The sequence below is a fragment of the Coregonus lavaretus genome (assembly GCF_964263955.1).
Source record: "Coregonus lavaretus genome assembly, contig: HAP1_SCAFFOLD_5739, whole genome shotgun sequence".
Taxonomy (NCBI): domain Eukaryota; kingdom Metazoa; phylum Chordata; class Actinopteri; order Salmoniformes; family Salmonidae; genus Coregonus; species Coregonus lavaretus.
Window position 1 is genome coordinate 22,121 of NW_028158402.1, and position 15,646 is coordinate 37,766.

A 15,646-nucleotide genomic window follows, 5' to 3' on the forward strand; every position below is an offset into this window, starting at 1 on the left:
GGCACGCTCAACTGGCTTACCTGGTTAAATAAAGGTGAAATAAATAAATAGCCTGGATGCTGCTGTCACCGGTGTCTGGTTTAACCGGGCTATGTATAACGTTCTCCAGCAGACTAATGCTGATCTTCACGCTCTGAGACTTCACATTCACTTCCCATAATGCCTCTGGGTTCTATAGCATAGCCTGGGTGCTGCTGTCACCGGTGTCTGGTTTAACCGGGCTGTGTATAACGTTCTCCAGCAGACTAATGCTGATCTTCACGCTCTGAGACTTCACATTCACTTCCCATAATGCCTCTGGGTTCTATAGCATAGCCTGGATGCCGCTGTCACCGGTGTCTGGTTTAACCGGGCTGTGTATAACGTTCTCCAGCAGACTAATGCTGACCTTCACGCTCTGAGACTTCACATTCACTTCCCATAATGCCTCTGGGTTCTATAGCATAGCCTGGATGCTGCTGTCACCGGTGTCTGGTTTAACCGGGCTATGTATAACGTTCTCCAGCAGACTAATGCTGATCTTCACGCTCTGAGACTTCACATTCACTTCCCATAATGCCTCTGGGTTCTATAGCATAGCCTGGATGCTGCTGTCACCGGTGTCTGGTTTAACCGGGCTATGTATAACGTTCTCCAGGAGACTAATGCTGATCTTCACGCTCTGAGACTTCACATTCACTTCCCATAATGCCTCTGGGTTCTATAGCATAGCCTGGATGCTGCTGTCACCGGTGTCTGGTTTAACCGGGCTATGTATAACGTTCTCCAGGAGACTAATGCTGATCTTCACGCTCTGAGACTTCACATTCACTTCCCATAATGCCTCTGGGTTCTATAGCATAGCCTGGATGCTGCTGTCACCGGTGTCTGGTTTAACCGGGCTATGTATAACGTTCTCCAGGAGACTAATGCTGATTTTCACGCTCTGAGACTTCACATTCACTTCCCATAATGCCTCTGGGTTCTATAGCATAGCCTGGATGCTGCTCTCACCGGTGTCTGGTTTAACCGGGCTATGTATAACGTTCTCCAGCAGACTAATGCTGATCTTCACGCTCTGAGACTTCACATTCACTTCCCATAATGCCTCTGGGTTCTATAGCATAGCCTGGATGCTGCTGTCACCGGTGTCTGGTTTAACCGGGCTATGTATAACGTTCTCCAGCAGACTAATGCTGATCTTCACGCTCTGAGACTTCACATTCACTTCCCATAATGCCTCTGGGTTCTATAGCATAGCCTGGATGCTGCTGTCACCGGTGTCTGGTTTAACCGGGCTATGTATAACGTTCTCCAGGAGACTAATGCTGATCTTCACGCTCTGAGACTTCACATTCACTTCCCATAATGCCTCTGGGTTCTATAGCATAGCCTGGATGCTGCTGTCACCGGTGTCTGGTTTAACCGGGCTATGTATAACGTTCTCCAGCAGACTAATGCTGATCTTCACGCTCTGAGACTTCACATTCACTTCCCATAATGCCTCTGGGTTCTATAGCATAGCCTGGATGCTGCTGTCACCGGTGTCTGGTTTAACCGGGCTATGTATAACGTTCTCCAGCAGACTAATGCTGATTTTCACGCTCTGAGACTTCACATTCACTTCCCATAATGCCTCTGGGTTCTATAGCATAGCCTGGATGCCGCTGTCACCGGTGTCTGGTTTAACCGGGCTATGTATAACGTTCTCCAGCAGACTAATGCTGATCTTCACGCTCTGAGACTTCACATTCACTTCCCATAATGCCTCTGGGTTCTATAGCATAGCCTGGATGCTGCTGTCACCGGTGTCTGGTTTAACCGGGCTATGTATAACGTTCTCCAGCAGACTAATGCTGATCTTCACGCTCTGAGACTTCACATTCACTTCCCATAATGCCTCTGGGTTCTATAGCATAGCCTGGATGCTGCTGTCACCGGTGTCTGGTTTAACCGGGCTATGTATAACGTTCTCCAGCAGACTAATGCTGATCTTCACGCTCTGAGACTTCACATTCACTTCCCATAATGCCTCTGGGTTCTATAGCATAGCCTGGATGCTGCTGTCACCGGTGTCTGGTTTAACCGGGCTATGTATAACGTTCTCCAGCAGACTAATGCTGATCTTCACGCTCTGAGACTTCACATTCACTTCCCATAATGCCTCTGGGTTCTATAGCATAGCCTGGATGCTGCTGTCACCGGTGTCTGGTTTAACCGGGCTATGTATAACGTTCTCCAGCAGACTAATGCTGATCTTCACGCTCTGAGACTTCACATTCACTTCCCATAATGCCTCTGGTTTCTATAGCATAGCCTGGATGCTGCTGTCACCGGTGTCTGGTTTAACCGGGCTATGTATAACGTTCTCCAGCAGACTAATGCTGATCTTCACGCTCTGAGACTTCACATTCACTTCCCATAATGCCTCTGGGTTCTATAGCATAGCCTGGATGCCGCTGTCACCGGTGTCTGGTTTAACTGGGCTATGTATAACATTCTCCAGGAGACTAATGCTGATCTTCACGCTCTGAGACTTCACATTCACTTCCCATAATGCCTCTGGGTTCTATAGCATAGCCTGGATGCTGCTGTCACCGGTGTCTGGTTTAACCAGGCTATGTATAACGTTCTCCAGCAGACTAATGCTGATCTTCACGCTCTGAGACTTCACATTCACTTCCCATAATGCCTCTGGGTTCTATAGCATAGCCTGGATGCTGCTGTCACCGGTGTCTGGTTTAACCGGGCTGTGTATAACGTTCTCCAGCAGACTAATGCTGATCTTCACGCTCTGAGACTTCACATTCACTTCCCATAATGCCTCTGGGTTCTATAGCATAGCCTGGATGCTGCTGTCACCGGTGTCTGGTTTAACCAGGCTATGTATAACGTTCTCCAGCAGACTAATGCTGACCTTCACGCTCTGAGACTTCACATTCACTTCCCATAATGCCTCTGGGTTCTATAGCATAGCCTGGATGCTGCTGTCACCGGTGTCTGGTTTAACCGGGCTATGTATAACGTTCTCCAGCATACTAATGCTGATCTTCACGCTCTGAGACTTCACATTCACTTCCCATAATGCCTCTGGGTTCTATAGCATAGCCTGGATGCTGCTGTCACCGGTGTCTGGTTTAACCGGGCTGTGTATAACGTTCTCCAGCAGACTAATGCTGATTTTCACGCTCTGAGACTTCACATTCACTTCCCATAATGCCTCTGGGTTCTATAGCATAGCCTGGATGCTGCTGTCACCGGTGTCTGGTTTAACCGGGCTGTGTATAACGTTCTCCAGCAGACTAATGCTGATTTTCACGCTCTGAGACTTCACATTCACTTCCCATAATGCCTCTGGGTTCTATAGCATAGCCTGGATGCTGCTGTCACCGGTGTCTGGTTTAACCGGGCTATGTATAATGTTCTCCAGCAGACTAATGCTGATCTTCACGCTCTGAGACTTCACATTCACTTCCCATTCCCTTTATTTAGCATGGTGATGTTAATATAATGCTGCTTGTCTGTAACCCCCAGTGGAGGTTAATATGGTGACTGTATTAGACTGTATAATCTAGTCAGATCTCTCCTGGGTGCTGTTAGACTGGTTGTCGGACCGGGCTGACAGGAGACTGGTTGTCGGACCGGGCTGACAGGAGACTGGTTGTCGGACCGGGCTGACAGGAGGCTGGTTGTCGGACCGGGCTGACAGGAGGCTGGTTATCAGACCGGGCTGACAGGAGACTGGTTGTCGGACCGGGCTGACAGGAGGCTGGTTGTCGGACCGGGCTGACAGGAGGCTGGTTATCAGACCGGGCTGACAGGAGACTGGTTGTCGGACCGGGCTGACAGGAGACTGGTTGTCGGACCGGGCTGACAGGAGACTGGTTATCAGACCGGGCTGACAGGAGACTGGTTATCAGACCGGGCTGACAGGAGACTGGTTGTCGGACCGGGCTGACAGGAGACTGGTTGTCGGACCGGGCTGACAGGAGGCTGGTTGTCGGACCGGGCTGACAGGAGGCTGGTTGTCGGACCGGGCTGACAGGAGACTGGTTGTCAGGAGGAGAGACTCTACACCTGGCTATCTGCAGCACCTCACTACTCCACTCTACCTGACTCTACACCTGGCTATCTGCAGCACCTCACTACTCCACTCTACCTGACTCTACACCTGGCTATCTGCAGCACCTCACTACTCCACTCTACCTGACTCTACACCTGGCTATCTGCAGCACCTCACTACTCCACTCTACCTGACTCTACACCTGGCTATCTGCAGCACCTCACTACTCCACTCTACCTGACTCTACACCTGGCTATCTGCAGCACCTCACTACTCCACTCTACCTGACTCTACACCTGGCTATCTGCAGCACCTCACTACTCCACTCTACCTGGCTCTACACCTGGCTATCTGCAGCACCTCACTACTCCACTCTACCTGACTCTACACCTGGCTATCTGCAGCACCTCACTACTCCACTCTACCTGACTCTACACCTGGCTATCTGCAGCACCTCACTACTCCACTCTACCTGACTCTACACCTGGCTATATGCAGCACCTCACTACTCCACTCTACCTGACTCTACACCTGGCTATCTGCAGCACCTCACTACTCCACTCTACCTGACTCTACACCTGGCTATCTGCAGCACCTCACTACTCCACTCTACCTGACTCTACACCTGGCTATCTGCAGCACCTCACTACACTCTACCTGACTCTACACCTGGCTATCTGCAGCACCTCACTACTCCACTCTACCTGACTCTACACCTGGCTATCTGCAGCACCTCACTACTCCACTCTACCTGACTCTACACCTGGCTATCTGCAGCACCTCACTACTCCACTCTACCTGACTCTACACCTGGCTATCTGCAGCACCTCACTACTCCACTCTACCTGACTCTACACCTGGCTATCTACAGCACCTCATTACTCCACTCTACCTGACTCTACACCTGGCTATCTGCAGCACCTCACTACTCCACTCTACCTGACTCTACACCTGGCTATCTGCAGCACCTCACTACTCCACTCTACCTGACTCTACACCTGGCTATCTGCAGCACCTCACTACTCCACTCTACCTGACTCTACACCTGGCTATCTGCAGCACCTCACTACTCCACTCTACCTGACTCTACACCTGGCTATCTGCAGCACCTCACTACTCCACTCTACCTGACTCTACACCTGGCTATCTGCAGCACCTCACTACTCCACTCTACCTGACTCTACACCTGGCTATCTGCAGCACCTCACTACTCCACTCTACCTGGCTCTACACCTGGCTATCTGCAGCACCTCACTACTCCACTCTACCTGGCTCTACACCTGGCTATCTGCAGCACCTCACTACTCCACTCTACCTGACTCTACACATGGCTATCTGCAGCACCTCACTACTCCACTCTACCTGACTCTACATCTGGCTATCTGCAGCACCTCACTACTCCACTCTACCTGACTCTACACCTGGCTATCTGCAGCACCTCACTACTCCACTCTACCTGACTCTACACCTGGCTATCTGCAGCACCTCACTACTCCACTCTACCTGACTCTACATCTGGCTATCTGCAGCACCTCACTACTCCACTCTACCTGACTCTACACCTGGCTATCTGCAGCACCTCACTACTCCACTCTACCTGACTCTACATCTGGCTATCTGCAGCACCTCACTACTCCACTCTACCTGACTCTACACCTGGCTATCTGCAGCACCTCACTACTCCACTCTACCTGACTCTACACCTGGCTATCTGCAGCACCTCACTACTCCACTCTACCTGGCTCTACACCTGGCTATCTGCAGCACCTCACTACTCCACTCTACCTGACTCTACACCTGGCTATCTGCAGCACCTCACTACTCCACTCTACCTGGCTCTACACCTGGCTATCTGCAGCACCTCACTACTCCACTCTACCTGACTCTACACCTGGCTATCTGCAGCACCTCACTACTCCACTCTACCTGGCTCTACACCTGGCTATCTGCAGCACCTCACTACTCCACTCTACCTGACTCTACACCTGGCTATCTGCAGCACCTCACTACTCCACTCTACCTGGCTCTACACCTGGCTATCTGCAGCACCTCACTACTCCACTCTACCTGACTCTACACCTGGCTATCTGCAGCACCTCACTACTCCACTCTACCTGGCTCTACACCTGGCTATCTGCAGCACCTCACTACTCCACTCTACCTGACTCTACACCTGGCTATCTGCAGCACCTCACTACTCCACTCTACCTGACTCTACACCTGGCTATCTGCAGCACCTCACTACTCCACTCTACCTGCTCCATACTGTTGATCAAATGTTCCGCCATGTAGTGTGTAAAACACATTCCTGGATGAACAGGTCTTCTGTTGTCATGTAAAACCACCTGTTATGATACAGATCATTAGGATGTTGCCCTTTTTATATGTGGGCTAGGTTGAATGGCATTCAGTCTGTTGAGTCATGATCTTACTTTGGGCTCTTTCTGACAGGTTGAATGGCATGGACTCTATTTAGTCGTGATCAAGTGTAAAGACTCTCTCTCTCTCTCCTCCCTCTTTCCCTCCCTCCCTCCCTCCCTCCTCCTCCAGGTCTCTCAGCACAGTATCGTCAACAAGATGTCTCCCTCCAACCTGGCCTGTGTGTTTGGTGTCAATCTGTCCTGGCCTTCTCAGGGCTCTGTCTCACTGACAGCTCTGACGCCGCTCAACATCTTCACCGAGATCCTTATAGAACATTACCAAACAGTCTTCAGCTCCCGCTGCCCACGGGTAATGCCCTGATCGCCAGCACCGCACACCACCGTGAGGACGCGCGCCACTGCACAGCACACCGTGGACTCGTCGCCGTATACCGTCTTCTGCCCCGTAGCGGTAACAACCTGATTGCACGGGCGGCACCACCTCACAACGTCTTCAGTCCTACTCTGATCGTACACAACGACACGCTACTCAACCCAACAGAACAGGAACACCACGCTACTCAACCCAACAGAACAGGAACACCACGCTACTCAACCCAACAGAACAGGAACGCCACGCTACTCAACCCAACAGAACAGGAACGCCACGCTACTCAACCCAACAGAACAGGAACACCACGCTACTCAACCCAACAGAACAGGAACACCACGCTACTCAACCCAACAGAACAGGAACGCCACGCTACTCAACCCAACAGAACAGGAACACCACGCTACTCAACCCAACAGAACAGGAACACAACGCTACTCAACCCAACAGAACAGGAACGCCACGCTACTCAACCCAACAGAACAGGAACGCCACGCTACTCAACCCAACAGAACAGGAACACCACGCTACTCAACCCAACAGAACAGGAACGCCACGCTACTCAACCCAACAGAACAGGAACGCCACGCTACTCAACCCAACAGAACAGGAACGCCACGCTACTCAACCCAACAGAACAGGAACGCCACGCTACTCAACCCAACAGAACAGGAACGCCACGCTACTCAACCCAACAGAACAGGAACGCCACGCTACTCAACCCAACAGAACAGGAACGCCACGCTACTCAACCCAACAGAACAGGAACGCCACGCTACTCAACCCAACAGAACAGGAACGACACGCTACTCAACCCAACAGAACAGGAACACCACGCTACTCAACCCAACAGAACAGGAACGCCACGCTACTCAACCCAACAGAACAGGAACGCCACGCTACTCAACCCAACAGAACAGGAACGCCACGCTACTCAACCCAACAGAACAGGAACGCCACGCTACTCAACCCAACAGAACAGGAACGCCACGCTACTCAACCCAACAGAACAGGAACACCACGCTACTCAACCCAACAGAACAGGAACGACACGCTACTCAACCCAACAGAACAGGAACACCACGCTACTCAACCCAACAGAACAGGAACAACACGCTACTCAACCCAACAGAACAGGAACGCCACGCTACTCAACCCAACAGAACAGGAACGCCACGCTACTCAACCCAACAGAACAGGAACGCCACGCTACTCAACCCAACAGAACAGGAACGCCACGCTACTCAACCCAACAGAACAGGAACACCACGCTACTCAACCCAACAGAACCGGAACGCTGTGATATACTGTGATTGTCTACTGGGAGGACCTGTTTGAAGAGAGTCCAATCACCTTTGGCTCCTGAAACAAGATGGCTCCCAGAATCAACCTTTTTTTTTCTTCTCTCCAATGCATCATCCAGGTTGTTGCTACATGAGGAGAGGAGATGGAGCTTCACAGTCATAACAAAGCATAGCGCCACAAAGTACAAAGTAGAACTTTTCTTCGTTTCTTGTGTGTTCTGTTAAATGTCTGCTCAGCCCACATGCCCACACACTCTGCATATAGTATGTGATGTATATAATAACTATATATTCATACTATCACTCACATTCCATGGAATGCCCACCGGCCTCATATGATGTGCTAGAATGCTTTATCTGGCTTTTCAATGATAGACGGAAAAGACGTTCACTTTTATTCGATACAATTTGATTCTATAAAATTCAACTTATTACATGGAATGTGCACAGGCTTCATGATGGGGGAAGGAGGGGGGGAGGAGCATATGGTTCTGGGGAGGGGGGGAGGAGCTTATGGTTCTGGGAAGGGGGGGAGGAGCATATGGTTCTGGGGAGGGGGGGAGGAGCTTATGGTTCTGGAAAGGGGGGGAGGAGCATATGGTTCTGGGGAGGGGGGGGAGGAGCTTATGGTTCTGGAAAGGGGGGGAGGAGCATATGGTTCTGGGGAGGGGGGGCATATGGTTCTGGGGAGGGAGGGGGGAGCATATGGTTCTGGGGAGGGGGGGCATATGGTTCTGGGGAGGGAGGGGGGAGCATATGGTTCTGGGGAGGGGGGGCATATGGTTCTGGGGAGGGGGGGCATATGGTTCTGGGGAGGGAGGGGGGAGCATATGGTTCTGGGGAGGGAGGGGGAGGAGCATATGGTTCTGGGGAGGGAGGGGGGAGGAGCATATGGTTCTGGGGAGGGAGGGGGGAGGAACATAAGGTTCTGGGGAGGGAGGGGGGAGGAGCATATAGTCCTGGAACACTTTAAAGAGATTGTCAGCAGATGTGGTTTTCCTGCAAGAGTTACATTTCAAAACAATGAGAAATGTAATATTTAAAGAGGTAGCTGGGTTGGACAGGCCTATGCTGCCACCTACTGTAGTAACAGCAGAGGTGCAGGCATCCTGATAAATAAGAATACACCCTTGTTCCCTTATCCCAGCACACGGACCAAGGACGCTTTCTAATATTGAATTGTACCGTACGCGGTGAAGAATACACATTGATTTCATTGTATGTCACACATGGGGCAAATCTGGTGTTTCTAGCTAGAATTCAAGCAATATTAGATCAAACCCAGGCAGGAGTTAATATTATAGCAAGTGACCTAAATCATACATCAGATGAGATTGACAGACGTAGCAATAAAAAAAGGCAGATTCAAGGCACATCCAAAGAGGCTGAACATTTTCATTTCTACAAATAATCTACAGGATACCTGGAGATGTACTATTCCCAACTACAAAACAACTAAAAAGATATTAAAGAATTGACTTTTTTTTTTTTTTTTAAAGCACTCCAACAATTTACTGGGTTTCATTCTCCAGTATCATGCTTAATTACACCAATAGAAAATACACTTAGAGGCAGAATCTGGAGAATGAACAGAGCGCATCTTCATACCCGAAATGTATTAAATATATCAGTGAAATAATAAAGATCTTTACCATTATGTAGACAGAGAGGTTAAAGATAAGCCTGGGTATGCTGTAATATGGGATGCTTTTAAGGCGTACATTAGGGGAATGACAATTTCATACTCGTTAAATCTGAGCTAGTGATTTATTTTTCTTTAATTTCTATCTTAGAAAAAGCTTTACAAGGTAAAGTAGAAGAAAAAACATATTGTCTTGTTGTTTTAGATTTGTTCTTGATGTCTTGTTGTTTAGATTTGTTCTTGATGTCTTGCTGTTTAGATTTGTGTTGTCCTTGATGTCTTGCTGTTTAGACTTGTGTTGTCCTTGATGTCTTGCTGTTTCGATTTGTGTTGTCCTTGATGTCTTGCTGTTTCGATTTGTGTTGTCCTTGATGTCTTGATGTTTCGATTTGTGTTGTCCTTGATGTCTTGATGTTTAGATTTGTGTTGTCCTTGATGTCTTGTTGTTTAGATTTGTGTTGTCCTTGATGTCTTGATGTTTAGATTTGTGTTGTCCGTGATGTCTTGCTGTTTCGATTCGTGTTGTCCTTGATGTCTTGCTGTTTAGATTTGTGTTGTCCTTGATGTCTTGCTGTTTAGATTTGTGTTGTCCTTGATGTCTTGCTGTTTAGATTTGTGTTGTCCTTGATGTCTTGCTGTTTAGATTTGTGTTGTCCTTGATGTCTTGCTGTATAGATTTGTGTTGTCCGTGATGTCTTGCTGTGTTTTGCATAGTTTTTCTTTTTGTTCATTTTGTTGGTTGTTGGGGGATGGTGGGGAGTGGAGGGAGAGGGTTTTTCCCCAGGGGGGGATCTCTGATGGTTGAGGTGCAGCTCTCGGGACCTGTTGGAGAGTCTTGGATGGTTGGTGGCCTGGCTGTTGGGAGCTTGGATGGTTGGTGGCCTGGCTGTTGGGAGCTTGGATGGTTGGTGGCCTGGCTGTTGGGAGCTTGGGCCTATCGGCAACCAAATCTGACTTGGTTGGAGATCTGTTCGACGTTCCCCGGGGCAGGGTGCTTGACCCTGGTTACTCCTGTGGGTCGCTCTGGATGGGAGTGTCTGCTAGATGACTGAATGTCATGTAAATGTTGATCAGCTTCACTGCAGGTAGATTGTATGTTTTAATATTCAATAAAATAAACATCTGAACTTCAGCAAGAATATGATCTTTTACTTTTGAAGAGAGCCAACAACTATAGGTTAAAATCAAATGAAGCATACTACTTGATGGCAAATAAAACTGGTAAACACCTCACAGCCCACAAAATGAATACACGCCAAAGCAGTTATAGTTTTCAAAGACAAAGATACAGACGTACTGCCAAATTCTCTAAAACGACGTTGGAGGCAGCTTATGGTAACAGCTCTGGTGGACATTCCTGCAGTCAGCATGCCAATTGCACACTCCCTCAACTTGAGCCATCTGTGGCATTGTGTGTGACAAAACTGCACATTTTAGAGTGGCCTTTTATTGTCCCCAGCACAAGGTGCACCTGTGTAATGATCATGCTGTTTAATCAGCTTCTTGATATGCCACACCTGTCAGGTGGATGGATTATCTTGGCAAAGGAGAAATGCTCACTAACAGGGATGTAAACAAATTTGTGCACAAAATTTGAGAAATAAGCTTTTTGTGCCTATGGAACATTTCTGGGATATTTTATTTCAGCTCATGAAACATGGGACCAACACTTTACATGTTGCGTTTATATTTTTGTTCACTATAGATTTATCAATAATGGCTGTCGATGCCAAAAAGGCTTTCGACCGTCTTTAATGGCCTTTTCTATTAACTTTAGAAGCTTTCAACTTTCCAGCTGAAATAATAAATGTAATAATATTATATAATGTCCTAAAGCAAAAATGTATACAAATAATATATCTGATGAAATAACTTTAGAAAAGGGCACAAGACAGGGATGTCCTCTCTCCCCTCTCCTGTTTGTACTGGCAATTGAACCGCTTGCAGAAAGAATGATACAGGACCCAAACGTAACAGGTATCAGTATTGGTAAACATGAATATAAAATAAACGTATTTGCAGATGATCTCCTGATTTACCTGACCAATATTGAAAACTCAATGCCCCTCTTGCTAAAAAATATTTTCTGAATACTCTCAGAATAGAAAATTAACGTGGACTTCAATCTCACATACAAAACATCACTAGATACATACTCAAGCCTTTCAGTTACAGATGTTCTATAAAATTCTGTCAACAAAGAAAATGCTTTGTAGTTGGGGTATTGAACAAGACTCTAAATGCAGATTCTATCATCAAGAAGAGGAGGACATAATGCTTCTGTATTGGTACTGTCTGACAGTGAGCAAAGTTCTTGGCTACAGGTTCAAGGCTGGCTTTCCCATCACTCCATCAGGCTACATATTAACCCTCAGCTTATCATCTTAGGTGACCTCAATGTCCATAGTCCATCGATTAACAACACAATACTTCTGCTAGGTCAAATGTTCAAGTGCAAAATACAATTCTACATCAAAAAAACGAAATAATGGGAAAAATAATAACTCATGATCTACAGCAATCCTTTAATTTGACAAAAAAAAGTAATATTTAGGATACTTCAGTGACAACAAACAACAAATATATATATATATATATATATAGATAGATAACTTTATCCCATTATTCAACAATATGAAAGCAGACCTAATTAAATGGATCTTCCCTTAAATCTAACAGATAGAAAAAAAAGAATGGCATGGCTCCCAAAGTTTATATACTTATTCTCTGTAATACCATTTACCCCACCGAATACTTTCTTTAAAGAAGTATACTCAGTCATAACAGACTTTATATGGGCAAATAAAACTCATAGAATAAAAAGGAAAGTTTTACATCTTCCTAAGTCTGAGGGTGGTTTTAACTTTCCAGACTTGGAATTGTATCAACTCGCCACCCAAGGCTTTTACTAGAGACATATAGTTAAATACACTAAAGAGGAATGATGGGTACATATTGAAGATGTGCATACTCATCCCCAGAATACTTGTATGTGTCTATTTTCAAAAGGATAAAGCTAAGAACATTAACAACTTCATAGTTAAGAACACTATAACAACATGGAAGAAAATGTAATGTATTTTACAAGAACCAAATTCACTCCCTAGAAACACAACCCTACGGAAACAATCCTTGATAGCTTTTCCGAATTCACTGATAAATTGGTTCAAAATTGAAAACTAAAGGCATAGAAACCGTAAATGACTTGGTAATAGGAAATACATTTCCAATTTTGGATTGACCAATGTACATATTTTCAAATACATGCAACTTAAAAGTTTTATATCCCAAAATGTCAATTTGAAGTCTTTTGGAGATCAGAGCAATCTTGATGGAATGCTATTTGAGTCAGAAAAGGATGTTCATAGGTAAGCTATACAAAACCTTGCAGAGAGCCTATCCAACTGACAATCTCTTAGAAAAAAATAATACATTATTGGAATGTTGGAACATAACTAATGAGATTACAGTTAACGAAAATGGATTATGCAAGAGACAAAATTCACAGATTCGACAGCACACAACGGCAGAGTCATGTCTGAAGTGTAAAACTACTAATGACTCAATAATCCATGCCTTCTGGGAATGTTATGAAGTCCAAAAGTTATGGGCAGAGTTGGAAAGATGGATGTCAGAAGTACTGCAACGTAAATGTACAGTCGTGGTCAAAAGTTTTGAGAATGACATAAGCATTAGTCTTCACAAAGTTTGCTGCTTCAGTGTTTTTAGATATTTTTTTCAGATTTTACTATGGTATACTGAAGTATAATTACAAGCATTCAAGTGTCAAAGGCTTTTATTGACAATTACATTAAGTTTATGCAAAAGAGTCAATATTTGCAGTGTTGACCCTTCTTTTTCAAGACCTCTGCAATCCGCCGTGGCATGCTGTTAATTAACTTCTGGGCCACATCCTGACTGATGGCAGCCCATTCTTGCATAATCAATGCTTGGAGTTTGTCATAATTTTGTTTGTCCACCCGCCCCGACCACAAGTTCTCAATGGGATTAAGGTCTGGGGAGTTTCCTGGCCATGGACCCAAAATGTCGATGTTTTGTTCCCCGAGCCACTTAGTTATCACTTTTGCCTTATGGCAAGGTGCTCCATCATGCTGGAAAAGGCATTGTTCGTCACCAAACAGTTCTTGGATTGTTGGGAGAAGTTGCTCTCGGAGGATGTGTTGGTACCATTCTTTATTCATGGCTGTGTTCTTAGGCACAATTGTGAGTGAGCCCACTCCCTTGGCTGAGAAGCAACCCCACACATGAATGGTCTCAGGATGCTTTACTGTTGGAATGACACAGGACTGATGGTAGCGCTCACCTTGTCTTCTCCGGACAAGCTTTTTTCCGGATGCCCCAAACAATTGGAAAGGGGATTCATCAGAGAAAATGACTTTACCCCAGCCCTCAGCAGTCCAATCCCTGTACCTTTTGCAGAATATCAGTCTGTCCCTGATGTTTTTCCTGGAGAGAAGTGGCTTCCTCGCTGCCCTTCTTGATACCAGGCCATCCTCCAAAAGTCTTCGCCTCACTGTGCGTGCAGATGCACTCACACCTGCCTGCTGCCATTCCTGAGCAAGCTCTGCACTGGTGGTGCCCCGATCCCGCAGCTGAATCAACTTTAGGAGACGGTCCTGGCGCTTGCTGGACTTTCTTGGGCGCCCTGAAGCCTTCTTCACAACAATTGAACCTCTCTCCTTGAAGTTCTTGATGATCCGATAAATGGTTGATTTAGGTGCAATCTTACTAGCAGCAATATCCTTGCCTGTGAAGCCCTTTTTGTGCAAATCAATGATGACGGCACGTGTTTCTTTGCAGGTAACCATGGTTAACAGAGGAAGAACAATGATTTCAAGCACCACCCTCCGTTTAAAGCTTCCTGTCTGTTATTCTCACTCAATCAGCATGACAGAGTGATCTCCAGCCTTGTCCTCGTCAACACTCTCACCTGTGTTAACGAGAGAATCACTGACATTATGTCAGCTGGTCCTTTTGCGGCAGGGCTGAAATGCAGTGGAAATGTTTTTTGGGGATTAAGTTAATTTTCATGGCAAAGAGGGACTTTGCAAATCATCTGATCACTCTTCATAACATTCTGGAGTATATGCAAATTGCCATCATAAAAACTGAGGCAGCAGACTTTGTGAAAATTAATATTTCTGTCATTCTCAACTTTTGACTACGACTGTACTTTTAAACCCGTCTGTCGGCATATTTCAAGACATGGCATATGAGGGTGCAGTGAGATACCCAATGGGTTGGACGAAACTTTTCTCATCAATCATCTTTTTAAAAAACGTACACTTAAAAACTGGAAATCAGCTAATCCTCTGTTAACGCAATAGAATGGTCAAATGCTTTATTATCTTAAAATTGAAAGTGCGAAGGAGAGAAACATGGTGCAGTTTGAGGCTGGAGATGGGGGTGTGTCTGGGCAGGTGGGATGTTTTTATGATGTCGTTTGTTTGTGTATGTGTTATATACTTTATAAAATAAAATCTTTACAAAAAAAATTGCTAAGCCACTGTACAGCTTTTTAAAGCATATTCCTACTACAATGTGTATTCCGATCATCCACGACACTACGGTCCAAACCTCCTCAACCAAAACGTAATGATCATCTACAGGGATGACCTTTTTGATGGAAGGTCCAACCACCTTGTGCACCTTCAAGCATTCACCTTACTGCTACTTATTTAAACATGTACTGGTACCAAGAGCGGAACTATGATGCAAAACAAACCACCTCTGGCCTTCTAATGCTGTAAGAAAACAGTTTGCGACCTTAAAAAAAAAAAACATCCCACTGTGGTGTTGCCATAGCAACGTAACATAACGCTGGTCATGGTGACCTTGAAGTCTCCGAGGATCTGAGGTGCTTTACTCTGTTCTGCGTTCCCCTCT

General features: G+C 46.3%; 1 protein-coding gene across 1 annotated transcript in view; it reads left to right on the top strand.

Annotated features, from left to right (window-relative positions):
* Positions 1-6,802, top strand: part of LOC311124040 (rho GTPase-activating protein 8-like) — a gene marked incomplete at its 5' end in the record, with an annotated part of 28,904 nt that extends 22,102 nt beyond the window's left edge. Inside the window, one exon of the mRNA XM_084198255.1 lies at positions 6,593-6,802. Within this exon, the coding sequence (XP_084054381.1) occupies positions 6,593-6,784 (192 nt within the window). The remainder of the gene's footprint in view (positions 1-6,592) is intronic.
* Positions 6,803-15,646: the final 8,844 nt, after the last annotated feature.